The 16,147-nt window shown below is 45.7% G+C and overlaps 1 protein-coding gene across 7 annotated transcripts in view; it reads right to left on the bottom strand.

Annotated features, from left to right (window-relative positions):
- Positions 1–16,147, bottom strand: part of EML1 (echinoderm microtubule associated protein like 1) — a 187,511-nt gene that overhangs the window by 58,451 nt on the left and 112,913 nt on the right. For all 7 annotated transcript variants that reach the window (XM_021099696.1, XM_021099697.1, XM_021099698.1 and 4 more), the window contains exon 3: positions 7,378–7,513. In XM_021099696.1, the coding sequence (XP_020955355.1) occupies positions 7,378–7,513 (136 nt within the window). The remainder of the gene's footprint in view (positions 1–7,377; positions 7,514–16,147) is intronic.

The following is a 16,147-nucleotide window of genomic DNA, read 5'->3' as shown; positions in this document are numbered from 1 at the left end:
CCTGGTGAGAGATCTTTAGGAACTTAATCCCAGAGTAACTATAAGGTGCAACTGTTTGGCTTTCTACCTTCCAACTGGATGGGAATTCCCATCCATGGAAGCCCATGAACAGCAGAGAAACCAAATAAAGGGATCGCTATGCTCTACATCAAAAACCAAGTCTTGGAGACTCGATCTGGAAAATCACGTATCTCCAGCTGGCTGCTGTTAGTAGCTTATCAAACGAGTAAAACCAATTATGTTATAAAGGAAAAAGAGATACCAACAGAGGCCTAAGACTATTTCTGGAAGGAAGATTATTGTTTACATGCTAATATGTACATACGCACATACATGCCGAAAATGGGATGGCTACTAATTACCCTTCCCACGCCCTCCCTCCCTCCCGCCTTCCTTTCCTTCCAGCATCATATTGCTGAGAGCCATCGTGGACCATGAGCTGCTCCGAGCACAGGGCCTGGTGCTGCACCGGGGCTGGGGGTCCAGGCCCCGCAGCCCCTTGTTAATGAGCAGACCTGCCCCTCAGGGTTGCAACCTGCCTGCCGTCTCTGCTCAGAGTCACCCTCACCTCTGCCGGCTGCTCCCGTCAGCACGCTCAGTGGCATCTCAGAACATCACTGTGGTGAATGAGCAGTATGCAGACAGGATGGAACACACAAGAGGCTCCCCGTGAGCAATTACTCCGAGCATTTTTTATGAGAAGATGGAAGCGCTGACCTGGAAATCTCTGCAAGAAGCAGCCTATCACAGTGGAAGGAGTGTGAGCTCCGGACCCAGACAGAGCTGGGTTTGAGCCCATGTTCTCCACCCACTGGACCCTGAGCAAGTGACTTCCCTTCTCCGAGCCTCCGTTTTCCCACTGGCAAAACAAGGATAATAAGACTGACCTTGGAAAGTTGTTTCGAGGGTTAGTGATATCGGTACTAAAAACGTAGCGCTTAGTAGGCTTTTTCCCCCTTTGGTTTTTAGGGCCACGCCCGCAACATATAGAAGTTCCCAGGCTAGGGGTCGAAATGGAGAAGAAGCTGCAAGCCTACACCACAGCTCACAGCAACGCCAGATCCCTGACCCACTGAGTGAGGCCAGGGATTGAACCTGTGTCCTCATGGATACTAGTCAGACAGTTTCCACTGTGCCGTGACGGGAACTCCTTCGTAGGTTTTTATTGTCATGAAAAAAATGATTTCTACCATCATCACTTGATTTAAAGAGGAGCTAAGACACCACTATGCCTTTCTGTCTTTTTCTCATCCTGATGAGAAAATAACAACTGGCTTCTGCAGCCCAGCCTTACTCCTGCAGTCGTCTTCATAAATCGCACCCCCTCAGCCTGATCTGACCCGAATAAATGTTTCAAATGCTAGAACTCAAAACAAAATATTTCAGGGCTCCTAACAACTGTGCCAGTTAATCCTGCAAAGTCTAAGAAAACCATAAACAGTCTATTAAGTGAAGGACACCATGGTGCTACATCAAAGTTACTCTGCCTCAAACACAGAGGCATCTACAAAACCCAAGTGCAAGTACGCTTGACATCAGCTCTCATGAAATAAACTGAAAGCTAGAAATTGTATCTACATTTCAAAATTCATTGTTATTATTTTGGCTCTGAAAGAAATTTCCTTTATCTAAATTTCAACTACATAAAGAGATATGGATTATAAAATTCTATTTCCCTTAAGAATAAAGAAAACGAGTATCATTTTTTTTTTATTAACTATTGGCTAGTTTGGAAAGTCAGTCTTAAAATTAAACAACTCACTCTTAAATAGCCAAATGGATTAAAGAAGAAATCACAAAAGCATTTCGAAAATACCAGGAGACAAATGAAAACAAAACCAAAACACACTAAAACTTGTGGGATGCAGAGAGAGGAGTACTAAGAGGAGAGGTTACAGCTGTAAAAAACACATTAAAAAAGAAAGATCTCAAGTCGACAACTTAACTTCATACATCATGAAAGTAGAAAAGCATGAACAAATGAAACCAAAAGTTAGCAGAAGGAAGGTAATAATACAGATTATAGCAGAGATAAATAAAATAAAGATAAGAAAAATAGAAAAAAAACCAATGAAACCAAAAAGTGACTTTTGAAAACATCAATAAAATTGCCAAATGCAAATGACTAAAATTAGAAATGAAAGTGGGGATATTACAACTGATGTCACAGAAATTAAAAAGGATTATAAGAGACTACTATGAATAAATAGATGCCAAGTTAGAGAACCTAGAAGAAATAAATAAATTCCTAGAAACATATAACCTACCAAGACTGAATCATGAAGTATTGAAAACTCTGAATAGACCTACAACTAGTAAGAAGATGGAATTGGTAATCAAAAACCTCCCCAAAAGAGTTCCCTTGTGGTGCAGTGGGTTAAGGATCTGGCATTGTCATTGTCTGGAGTTGCTGCTGTGGCATAGGTTCAATCCCTGGCCCAGGAACTTCCTCATGCCAAGGGTGCAGCCAAAAAAAAAAAAAAAAAAAAAAAGAAAGAAAAATTCCCAACAAGAAAAGCCCAGGACCAGGTTGCATGACTCCAGAATTCCACCAAACATTTAAAGAACTAAGACCAATCCCCCTTAAACTGTTGTAAGGAATTAAAGGTGGGGGAAGGGGGCACATCAAATCTCAGTCTCTAAGCCCAGCATTACTCTGATACCAAATAAAATGGATAAATACACAACAAGAAAAAAATACAGGCCAATATCCCTGATACCTACTGATGCAAATCAACAAAATACTAACAACCAGAATTTAACAGCATGTTAAAAGGGTTATATACCATGACTAGTGGGATTTATACCTGGAATGCAAGGATGGTTCAACAAAAGAAAATTGATACATCACATTAACAGAATGAAAGACAAAAAACATTATCAAGTCAACTGATACAGAAAAAGCACATGACAAAATTCAATACTCTTCATGATAAAAACACTCAACAAACTAGGAAGAGAAGAAACCTACCTCAACATAGTAAAAACTATATTCAAAAAGCCCACAGTGATTATAATACTCGATGGTGAAAGACTGAAATTTTTTTTTTTCTCTAAGGTCAAGAACAAGGCAAGGATACTCACTCTCACCACTACCACTGAGCACAGCACTGGAAGTCCTAGCCAAAGCAATTGGACATGAAAAAGAAATGAAAGGTATCCAGGTTGAAAAGGATGAAGTAAAATTACCTGTTTGCAGAGGACATGATCTTATATATAGAAAACCCTGAAGATTCCACAAAAAACCCTGCTAAAACTAATAAACAATTTCACTAAGGTTGCAGGATACAAAAAAACAAAAACAAAAATCAGTTGCATTTCTAACCACTAACAATGACAAATCTGAAAGGGAAATTAAGAAAACAACCTCATTTTTGATAGCAGCAAAAAGGAGAAAACAGGAGTTCCTGCTGCGGCACGGTGGGTTAAAGAATCCGGTGTTGCAAAAGCTGCAGCGGAGGTCACAGCTGCAGCTTGGATTCAATCCCTGGCTCAGGAACTTCCATATGCCCTGGGCGAAGTCATTGGAAAAAAAAAAAAAAAAAGGAGAAGATACTTAGGAACAAACTTAACCAAGGAGGTGAGAAGCTTGCAGACAGAAAACTACAAAATACTGCTGAAAGAAATTGAAGAAGATACAAACAAATGGAAAGACATCCTATGTTTGTGGGATTGGAAGATTTAATATGTTAAACATGTTAAAATGCCCATACTATCCAAAGTGATTTACAGATTCAATGCAAAATAAATGGCATTTTTTGTAGAGACAGGAAAAAAATCCTAAAATTCATATGGAATTTTGGAATTTGTCCCAAATCAGCAAAACAACCTTGAAAAAGATGAATAAAACTGGAGTTCTGATTGTGGCTCAGTGGGTTAAGAACCCAACATTGTCTCCATGAGGATGTGGGTTCAATCCCTGGCCCTGCTCAGAGGGTTAAGGATCGGTGGTGCTGCAAGCTACAGCAGTGTTCAAAGATGCAGCTCAGATCTGGTGTTGCTGTGCCTGTGGTGTAGGTCTGCAGCTGCAGCTCTGATTCGACCTGGAACTTCCATATGCCGCAGGTGTGGTCATAAAAAGAAAAAACCCAACCCAAACTGGAAGACACACACGCTTCCTGATCTCAAAATGTACTACAAAGCAGCAGTAATCAAGACGATGGGGTACCAGAACAAAGGCAGATAACATGGACCAATACAACAGACTAGAGAGCCCAGAAATAATCCCTTATGTACACAGGCAAATGATTTGCATCAAGGTGCCAAAACTAGATAATGGGAAAAGTCAGTCTCAACAACAAATGGTGTAAGGAAAACTGGACATCCACATGCAAAAGAATGAAGTTGGACTCTTACCTTCCATTATATAGAAAAACTAACTCAAAATGGATTAACAACCTAGAGCTATGAAACTCCTAGAAGGAAGCACAGGGGAAGGCGTCAGACATTGGATGCAGCAATGATGTCTTAGGTATGACACCAAGAGCAAATACAGACAAATGGGACTGCACCAAACTGTGCAAAGGCAACTATCCACAAATAAGTGAAAAAGGAGTCGGGGGATAGGAGAAAATACCTGTAAATCATGCGTCTGTAGGAGATTAATATCTGGAATATATAAGGAATGGTTACAACTCAACAGCAAAAAATGAATAACCCAATTACAAACAAGCAAAGGACCTGAACAGCAAGTTTTCCAAAAAATATGTACACATGGCTAACACACATATGACAAGATGCTCAACATCCCTAATAATAAGAGAAATGCAAATGAAAACCACCATGAGAGGTCGCCTCACACCCATCAGAATGGCCACTATCGAGAACAGACAATGAGAAATGCTGGCAGAGCAGGAAGAGAAACTGGAACCCTTGTGCATTGTTAGTGAGAATGCAAAATCATGCCGTCTTTATGGAGAACATCAGGAAGTTCCTCAAAAAATTAAAGACAGAATTACCATATGACTTGGCAATCCCACTCCTGGATGTACACCCAAAAGAATTCAAAGCAGGATCTTAGAGAAGTATTTGCATACCTGTGTTCTTGGAAGCATATTATTCACAATACCCAAGAGGCGGAAGCAAGAGAAATGTCCATGGAGAGATGAACGGGTAAAGAAAATGGGGTATACGTGCCCCATGGGATGCTCAGCAGCCTTAAAAAAGAAGGCAATCCCGTCACATGTTACAGTCTGAATGACCCTTGGGGATACGACATTAAGTGAAATAAGTCAGCCACCAAAGGACAAATACTGTGTGACTCCACTCATATCAAGTATGTAATGGAGCCAAAAATCACAGAAACAGAAAGGAAAAAAGTGGTGACCAAGGGCTTTGGGGAGGAATTACGGTCGAGTAGGGATAGTTTCAGTTTTGCAAGAAGACAAAGTTCTGCAGGTTCTGCTGCATAATGATGAGAATAAACTTACATTGACTGAGCTGTACACTTACAAATGGTTTAAGATGGCAATTTTTTTTCTTTTTTCCTTTTCTTTTGCTATTTTTAGGGCTGCACCTGCAGCATATGGATGTTCCCAGGCTAGGGGTTGAATCAGCGCTGTAGCTGCTAGCCTACACCACAGCCACAGCAATGTGGGATCTGAGCTGCATCTGTGACCTACACCACAGCTCATGACAATGCTGGATCCTTAACCCACTGACCGAGACCAGGGATCGAACCCACGTCCTCGTAGATACTAGTCCGGTTTGTTAACTGCTGAGCCACAACAGAAACGCTAAGATGCAAATTTAATGCGATGTGTTTTTGGCCAAAATTAAAAAAAAAAAGAAAGAAAGAAAGAAATGGTAACAGATGGCAACCTGAAACTTAAAAAAAAGTCATTCTTGTCAATCCTACAACATCTAGATGAATAAAAGGCAGCCCTTAGTTACTGCTGCCAACTAGAATCCAGAAGGTCATTTCGCATTGATTATAAATAAATGATTCAAACGAGTATTAAAAAGGTATTAAATGAGGCCAAGAATTTCATTTTAAAGTTTTAAAACAGCTCTGCAAACCCAATTTTCTTAAAATTCACAAATAATAAGTACATGAAAGATTATCTGATGAAACACAATGAAAATGTGCTTGGTGAAGGACAGGCCTTTATGTATAAACACTATATATTTAAAAGATAAGATGGGAATGCTGCATTTTCATCCCGAGCCATAGTGCAGCATCGAATCGACTCTCACCAGCCCACTGGGTGTCCAGCGCCATGCCCAGCACACCGTCACTCCGAATCCTCAGGGCACGTAAAGCAGTCAGCATTTTAGTGAACTTTACAAGCTCTTACAACAAGCCCATAAGTAGCATTGCAGAAGAACTTCTTTAAGGCTTTATTTATGCTATCTTACCATCAGTTAAGTTTTAGAGCGTAAAAATTTAGAAGGAGTGGCCCAACATATAAAATATAGGTTTTTTTTTTTTTTTCTTTTTAGGGCCGCACCTGCAGCATATGGAAGTTTCCAGGCTAGGGGTCAAATCAGAGCTGCAGCTGCCAGTCTACACCAGAGCCATAGCAACGTAGGATATGAGCCCCGTTTGCAACCTACACCACAGCGCATGGCAACATTGTATCCTTAACCCGCTGAGCGAGGCCAGGGATTGAACCTGTGTCCTCATGGTTACTAGCCTGATTCATTTCTGCTGAGCCTTAATGAGAACTCCAAAATATACAATTTTAAGATGCCAATTATGAAATGATAGAAAAATTAAGAGCAACCTATGCTCTATCTGACAAATGTCAATAGCTGAAGCTGGATCCACTGTTAGGAGCCACTTAAAAGCATGAGCTTATGCAAATTTTATTTATTTAAAATTCATAAAAATTTAAGCTCGGTAAAACAATCTGAATTTTTCAATATTCCAAGCCCTTGGGACTGGGAAAGAGCATATTCGTTTTTTGTATCAGTTATACTTCCACTTGCTCTTTTCAAAAGAGAAGTTTAAGTGAAAATACAAAATGGTAGGAGTTCCCTTGCGGTGCAGCAGGCTAAGGCTCCGGTGTTGTCACTGCAGCAGTTTGGGTCATGGCTGCGGTGCAGGTTGGACCCTTGGCCCAGGAACTTCCACATGCCGCAGGTGTGGCCAAGTAAAATAAAATAAAATACAAACACAAAATGTTACATGGTGGCTTTCACAAATTTCAAAGACAGTATGATTAAATCTGAGAAAAAAAAAAGGCGGAATAATGCATTGTGCTGGTCCCTGTTTTGGCAACACGCCAAATACTGTGCATTTATAAGCTTTGATTCAAATGAGAAATGTTAAAGTGTCACATAAAAGAGTAATACTTATTTTACCATCTAAGCCGAAACTGCTGTCAGGGTTCAGCACTTTCAGGTAGCTACAGCTGTCAGGTAGCTCCTGCCTACCTTTTGGTTGTGGCAGGTACAGAGGTTTCCTTCCTGGCCCCTGAGGGGGATGGCAGGGAGCCGCTGGGTTTCTTTGGTAGCACAGTGCCGTTGTTGACCGTGGTTCGTAAAGGCAAGGTCTGCACCAGTGGTCTTGCTGTAAGACAAGCAGAAAAGGAGATCAGAACTCGCCCCTTTGCAAGGGGAAGCTTTACAGGACGTAGGCTACGTAGAAAGACTAGGCCCTCTGTTTCAAAATGCTGGCAGAATCGACAGAGGTGCAAAGACAGCTCAGTGGAGATTTGCAACAACGGTGCTGGGATAACAGACCCAGACAACAACTTCAGACTTTACACAAAAAACTCAGAAGGGACCACAGACCCGCGGGTAAAAGGCAAAACTATAGATATTCTAGATGAAGACATGGGAGAAAAATCTGGGTGAACATAGGTTTGCTGATGAGCTTTTAGATACAACACCAAAAGAAACAATTGAGAGTTCGGATCTCATTAAAAGAAAAAAACAAAACAAAACAAAACTTCTGTGAAAGACATTGTTAAGAGGATGAAAAGACAATTCTGGGGGGAACTATTTGCAAGTCACATATCTGATAAAAGATTTGTATACAGAATATAAAAAAGAACTCTTAAAACTTGACAGTAAGAAAATGAATAGCCCAATTAAAAAAATGGGCAAAAGATCGGAACAGACACTCACCAAAGAATATATACAGATGGCCAATAAGCACATGAAAAGATATTCAACATCTTTTATCATTAGGGAAATGCAAATTAAAACAATAATGAGATTTCTCTATACACCCATTAGGATGGCTAAAATCCAAAACCAGACTACATACCAATTGCTGGTCAGGATGAAGAGCAGTAGGGAGGCTCGATCATTGCTGGTGGGAATGCAAAAATGGCACAGCCACCTTGGAAGACAGTTTGGCAGTTTCTTACAGAGCTAGAGCTTCTAAGTTTTACCACGGGCTCCAGTAAGTGGGCTGACACTAAGAATTTACTCAACTGATTTGAAAACTTCTGTCTACACAAAATCTGCATTTAATATTTATAGCAGCCGTATTTATAGTTGTCAAAACTGGAAGCAACCAAGACGTCCTTCAACTGGCGATGGATGAACAAACTGGTTCCTCCACATGACAGAATAGGATTCGGTGACAAGAGCAATGAACCAATTTATACAGCCATGGAAGAGTCTTAAATCCATATTGCTGGGAGTTCCTGTTGTGGCTCAGTGGAAACGAATCCAACTAGGAACCATGAGGTTGTGGGTTTGATCCCTGACCTCGCTCAGTGGGTTAAGGATCCGGCATTGCCGTGAGCTGTGGTGTAGGTCACAGACATGGCTCGGACCTGGCGTTGCTGTGGCTGTGGTATAGGCTGGCGGCTACAGCTCCGATTAGACCCCTAGCCTGGGAACCTCCATATACTGTGGGTGCAGCCCTCAAAAGAAAAAAAAAAGACAAATATATATATATATATATATATATGTGGCACAGATGGAAAAAAAAAATCCATATTGCCAAGTGAAAGGGGCCAGTCTGAGAGGATATATATACCACACGATTCTGTTTAGGATGACACCCTTAATGTGAGAAAAAGAATGTGTACATGTGTGTGTGACTGGGTCACTTTGCTGTACAGTAGAAAATTGACAGAACCCTGTAAACCAGCTATAATGGAAAAAATAAAAATCTTAAAAAAATAAATGAACATTTCATAAATAAAATAAAATAAATAAAATGACATCCTATAACAGCTTAAACTTCAGAGACAGAAAGTAGATCAGCAGCTGGGGGCAAGGTGACCAGGCGAAGCACAGAGATTTTTTTTAGGATGGTCCAACTATTCTGGCCGATACTGTATGATATCTGACAGTACGCACAATACATTTGTCAAAACCTACAGACCCTCACAGCACAAAGAGCGAACCGTCACACAAACGAATAATAATCGGGAAAGAGGGGACCCCCACGAGGGAAGGCAGATTGTGACAAACGACTCTAACTGTATGACAAACATAAGATGGTGTAGGTGGCAGACGTGGCTCGGATCCCGTGGAGCGGGAGGCGCGGAAAGATGCTGCCTTAAAGCCACTGTGGACGTGAGCAGAGACGGAAAGCACCAAGGGACCGGCAGGTGACCGCTGTCATCCAGTAGCAACGTTGAACCTTTGAACCGCCCCAGGAACACTGGAGCTGAGCAATGAGGAAGCACGGAAGGCTTCTCACTGTTGGAGAGGAGGTCCGCTACGGAGCAGCCAGCGGGGAAGGCTAGCGGGCAGCAGGTGGGAGCGAGTACAGGGGTGTGAACGCTCGGGTAGCAGAAGAGACCCAGACACACAGAGGGGTAACCAGAGACAAGACCGAACGCACAGGTTGTAAGAACACATCCATTTCCCAGCTCTGTCTGCTGAAAACCCTAAAGCCATGACACCAGGAGGCCCAAACCTTGGTACCCTTCTTTTATTTTTTCTTTTTTTATGCCTGCACTCACGGCATATGGAATTTCCAGGGCTAGGGGTCAAATCGGAGCTGTAGCTGCTGGCCTACACCACAGCCACAGCAACGCTGGATCCTTAACCCACTGAGCGAGGCCAGGGATTGAATTTGCATCCTCATGGACACTATGTCAAGTTCTTAACCGGCTGAGTCACAATGGGAACTCACAAGCCTTGGTTTCTGAGGGCCGCACCAGTGGCATGTGGGGGTTCCCAGGCCAAGGGTCGAATCAGAGCTGCAGCTGCCAGCCTACACCACAGCCACAGCAACACCAGATCCAAGCCCTGTCTGCGACCTACACCACAGCTCACAGCAATGCAAGATCCTTAACCCACTGAGCAAGGCCAGGGACTGAACCTGTGTCCTCATGGATGCTGGCTGGGTTCAATACTGCTGAGCCACAACGGGAACTCCCCAAACCTTGGTTTCTTTTTTTTTTTTTTTCTTTTTTCTTTTTGGTCTTTTTAGGGCCACACCCATGGCAAATAGAGGTTCCCAGGCTAGGGGTCCAATCAGAGCTACAGCTGATGGCCTATACCACAGCCACAGCAACACGGGATCCGAACCCTGTGTGCAACCTACACCACAGCTCACGGCAGGGCCAGATTCTTAACCCAGTGAGCGAGGCCAGGGATTGAACCCGCATCTTCATGGATACTAGTCAGATTTGTTAACCACTGCCCCACAATGCAAACTCCTCAAGCCTTGGCTTCTAATACAACCCTGCACAAAAGGGCTGGGACAACCTAGGGCTGGGACAGGGACTATTCAGCTGGAGTCTGGAGCATCTTACAGGACCGGAAAGTAAGGAAGTGTTCACCAAACCCACATGGATGGGGGTACAGCAAAGGGGCACAGGAGCCAACTGAAAAATCGAAAACGGGAACAATCTGAGCATCAGAATAAAGAGTGTGGCACCAGATTACAACCAAAAGCATAAAGTAAATAGCCAGAGGTTCCTACGTGTATGAACACAGGATTGAATAAATAAACCAGGAGGACGAATCCCCAGGCAGAAGAGTTCCAAATAATTGATGTAGCTACTCTGTCCTGGAGACGGTGGAGCGTAATTCTCCACTCGTTAAATGCAGGCTCGGCAGCGCCCTTCGCTCCTGCATAGCGCCATGTGGAGGTGGTGGGAGCAGGAGCCTGACCAGCTCCTCCCCGCCAGGAGCTCAAGGTCAGCAAGGATGGTGGCAGGTCACGCTGACAGCACTTACCCTTGGTAGATGTGACAAGAAGGGTGATTTACTTCTACGGTCTTTCTCCCTAAACCCGACCTGAGCCTAATGATGAAAACAACATCAGACAATCCCCAAACTGAAGCACAGTCAAGGAACGGTCTAACCCGTGCCCCCTCAGATCTGTCAAGGTCATCAAAAACAAGGAAACTCTGGCATCCCGGTTGTGGCTCAGCGGAAATGAATCCGACTAGCATCCATGAGGACACAGGTTCGATCCCTGGCTTCGCTCAGTGGGTTAAGGATCCAGCCTTGCCATGAGCTGTGGTGTAGGTTGCAGATGGGGCTTGGATCTGGTATTGCTGTGGCTGTGGTGTAGGCTGGCAGGTACAGCTCCGATTCGACCCCGAGCCTGGGAACCTCCATATGCCTCGGGTGTGGCCCTAAAAAGACAAAACCCAACCAATCAACCAACCAAAAAAGAAACAGGGAACTCTAGGTCTTGGGGTGCTTAAGGAGACATTACGGCTGCATATAATCCTGATGGGATCCTGGGACAAAGAAAAGACACATGGGTCAACTAAGGAAATCTGAATAACATACACCCCTGAATTGATAACAGCATATCAATATTGTTCCATTAGTTGTGACAAAAGTGGCATGCACACAGAAGATGCTAATAACAGGGGGAAATGGGTACAGGGAGTGTGGGAACTGTCTGATCTCTCCCCAAAGTGTTAACATTTTAAAATGTTAGCAGAACTTAATTTATTCTGTTCACCCCAGAATTAGATCTGCTTGCGTGTAGGCTCTTAAAAACATTACCAATGACAACACTACCTAGGATGCCAAAAATTTTAAACCCTGAAACTTGTCAGTTCTGAAAACCGAGGGCCAGGCCACTTTCTTTTTTCCGTAACTGCAAAAGAAAGTTTAAAAAGCAGAGTCAGGGGAGTTCCCTGGTGGCTCAGCAGGTTAAGGATCCAGTGTTGTCACGGCTGCAAGTGTGGATTCCATCTCTAGCCTGGGAACGTCCACATGGCACCGGCTGGGCCAAAAAAAAAAAAAAAAAAAAAAAAAAAATTCATTCAACAAACGGTTATTGGGCATCTATTGCGCGCCAGGCATTATTCTAGATGTTGGGGTGGAATGACTGCACTAGAAGGATCTTGCTGGTATCTAAATGTCCAACTACAGTAACTTTGCCCTGGCAAATGATGAGCCACAAATAACTCTGTAAGAGTATATTTCCTGACACAAAACCAAGCTTATGTAGCAAATGAAAAACAGGGTTATAAAATGTGCGTAGAAGAATATAATTCATGTAAAAATGACACACCACACACACAACACCCTAGAAATAAAGTCTGGATGGAAATACAATAAAACATCAGCTGCGTGTTCTCTGGATGCTGAGATTATAGGGGATTTTCCTTCTTTTTTGTACATGTGAAGATTCCCAAACACGTACTACTTATGTAATAAATAAGTTGCTTTGAAAAGGAAAAAAAGTCCTGCTGGGGGAAAGGGAGCCAGGGCTGGAAGGTGTGTGTATCGGGGCACAAGAAGAGGGTGAGGGGCCAGCAGACAAGGACCTTGAACCCCAGATGGAGGGTTAAGATCCAGATTCCACCATCAGCAATGCTAAAGGAAGCGCAAGGCAGAGGCAACCATAAATAAATGAGTAAGTAAACAGCCAGGGTCAGGCCCCTCCAGGCAACCCTGGTCCATTCTCTCCAAGTTCTCTTTCCTCATCTCCTGACCACCTGCTCCGCCCGGGGACCCAGTGCTCGGAGCTAATGTGGTTCAAGGCAAACACCGCAGCTCTGACGCTGAGACCCTGAACCTTCCTCCTACAAGCAGTCTACACCCCGTTGATGTCCACATCCTGCCAGGATGGAACCCGTCTCCAGGTGGCAAGAAATGCCATTCTCACCCACCTCCACCTCTTCTTTCTTTTTGTCTTTTTTTTAGGGCCACGCCCACGGTATATGGAGGTTCCCAGGCTAGGGGTTGAATCGGAGCTGCAGCTCCTGGCCACAGCCACAGCCACAGGAACTGGGGATCTGAGCCTCCTCTGTGACCTACCCCACAGCTCACTGCAACACGGGATCCTTAACCCACTGAGTGAGGCCAGGGGTTGAACCCACATCCTCACGGACACTAGTTGGGTTCTTATCCCTGAGCCATGACGGGAACTTCCCTCCTCCTCTTTCTACTTCATCAAATATTTCAGTCTCCATTCTTTTTTTTTTTTTTTTTTTTGGCTTTTTGCCTTTTTGCCTTTTCTAGGGCCGCTTCCCACGGCATATGGAGGTTCCCAGGCTAGGGGTCGAATCGGAGCTGTAGCCACCGGCCAACACTACAGCCACAGCAATGCAGGATCCGAGCCGCATCTGTGACCTACACCACAGCTCACGGCAATGCCGGATCCTTAACCCATTGAGCAAGGCCCAGGATCGAACCCGCAACCTCATGGTTCCTAGTCGGATTCGTTAACCACTGTGCCACAATGGGAACTCCTCCATTCTGTTCTTATTTTTAATATATGTGTTACAATTCATGTCTGCCCAGAAGCTCGGAAAATGACCTTATTAGGAAATAGGGGCTTTGAAGATGGACGGGGTTAAGATGAGGTCATTCGGATTCAGCCGGGCCCTAGTGATGGGCGTCCTGCTAAGAAGCCCATGTGAAGATGCCATCGGAGGAGCCGTCACGTGACGATGGGACGCATTCACTAGCCAAGCCAGCCAGCAGCCACAGAAGCCGGGAGACGGACATGGAAGCCCCTCTCAGAGCCTCTTGGAGGGACCCACCCTACCAGCACCCTGATTCCAGCCCAGCGACTCTGGCTCCAGACTTCTGGTCTTCAGAACTGTGAGGGAACCAACTTCTGTTGTTTTTCGCCACGCAGTTCATGGTAATTGAGTACAGCGGCCCTGGGCAATGAATACGCTGCTTGTATGAGCTCGCTGGGTGTCTGTCTTTCATTCGGCTGTCATCGTCTCTGCAGTTGCTCCCCCAGCAACCCCTAGGACCGAGGGCTGCTCTCCTGGTGCATTTTGCCAGCTCTGTCCAGGCGAATCTCCTCCTGGGAGATCCCTGGTGGTTCAGCAGGTTAAGGATCCAGCCTTGTCACTGCTGCAGGGTGGGTTCAATCCCTGGCCTGGGAACTTCCACATGCTATCGTCATGGCCAAAGAGAAAACAAACATCAACCCCCCCCCCGAAAAAAAAAAACCCCTCTGGTCCTAACATCCCTTATGGATGGTCTCCAATGACAACGAACAGGCCCCTGTACCACCTGACAGGTCATCAGAACCAACCCAGAGGCAAAAGCAAAACAATGGCAACAGCTCCGAGTGCCCGTGTCAGGTGGTAATGACTTGACATGCACCGTCTCGTCCAGTTGGGACAGGACGTCTGGTCCAGCTCCCATTTCACAGCCTGGCCTCCAGGAGGGAGAGAAGAGGACAACGTCCCCGACTCCCGGGCCACTGCGCCGTCCCCTTGCTCTTCTATAACCTCAGTGATGGGCCCTCACTCTCTCCACCCAGTTTTCTCTCTCTCCCCTCGCACCTGGGCTCTTCAGTACCGAGGCCCTCTGCCCCCACGACACGCACAAAAAACAAATCTCACCTTGTTCTCATCTCCTTAGCTTGTAGCCAAATCCCCTGGTGGGTAAGATACAGATCATCAGGCCCCACCCCCAGATTCAGGAGGTCCAGGGCAGAGCCTGAGACTGCATTTTTCCCCTTTTCTTTCTTTTTTTGGTGTTTTTTAGGGCCGCATCCATGGCAGGTGGACGTTCCCAGGCTAGGAGTCGAATCAAAGCTGCAGCTGCCAGCCTATGCGACAGCCACAACCACGCCAGATCCAAGCCACGTCTGTGACCCTCACCACAGCTCATGGCAACTCTGGATCCTGAACCCCCTGAGCGAGGCCAGGGATGGAACCCATGTCCTCATGGATACTAGTCAGGTTTGTTAACCCTTGAGCCACGTCGGGAACACCCGACTCTGTGGTTCTAACCAGTGCCCAGGATGGCGCTGCGGCTGCTCCGGGGACCACCCTTTGCAGGCTCCTGCTCTGTGCCACCCTCCAGCTTGGAAGGGCCTCTCCTGGTTCGTCGAACCCTCGCTGCTGCTTGTCTTCGACCCTGTACAAATACATCAGTGTGTAGCTCACGAGGTGGCTTGATTAGGCACTGCCGCTCCAGGCGGGGGTCTCACTTCTGGGGTGGGTGGCAGACGTGGTGCCGGGAGGAGCATCACCAAGGTGTCTCCACCTGGAGCCCCAGCTTCCTGCTCCATCTCTTGGGTTGATGGCAGCACAGTGATTGCCACCTCTGCACCTGAGTGCCTGAGGGGGCGCAGAGGGGAGGTGGCAGGAGTTCCTGGAACCTCAGAAGAGAAAAGCTGCTTGGGGAACCGCAGCTTCATCCAGGGCGGGATACTGCCAACCTGGGGTGGGGTGGGGGTGGGGCACATGGGAGGAGATATGCTGACCTCACTCCCCCTCCTTTTGGTCCCTGGGATGGGGAGGGAGGTGAGGTGCTGAATCTTGCTGGAGCAGAGGCTGAGGGGCTGGTTAGCATCATTGCGCAGGTCACGGGGGCTGAGGGCTGGCTGGAGGAGGGTAAAGAGAGGGCCGGGGGGACTGATGGAAGAGCCCCCAGCTCCTCTCCGGCACCTGGGCCGGGCCCTGCCTCCCACACACTTACGCACCCACCAAACCAGGTTGGGGGGTAGCCTCCTGTGCTCTCAGGGTCCCTGCTTTGCCGCTGCTCTCACACTGTTTAGTCCCATCCACTCCAACGCCTGGAGGCCACATAAAAGCCACACCTGCCGTGATGCCAACGCAGGAGGTGTGCGACAGGCACGTGCCGACCAGGCTGCACTACATCCTGAGAACAGAAACCCCGATTCCAAGAAAGGGCATTGTGTTGCCATCTCTGAGTCACCATTTTTAAATCTTTCCTGGAGTCATAATTTCAAAATTCAATCTCAGAATGGATCTGCTGAGAAGTATGGTCCTTCTCCCCAAAAGGAAATGGGATCTTTTTTAAACCCACGAGAGCAGCAAGT

The sequence above is a fragment of the Sus scrofa genome, chromosome 7, assembly GCF_000003025.6.
Source record: "Sus scrofa isolate TJ Tabasco breed Duroc chromosome 7, Sscrofa11.1, whole genome shotgun sequence".
Lineage (NCBI taxonomy): Eukaryota > Metazoa > Chordata > Mammalia > Artiodactyla > Suidae > Sus > Sus scrofa.
The sequence above is the reverse complement of the archived record's forward strand: the minus strand, read 5'-3'. Positions and strand labels throughout refer to the sequence as shown.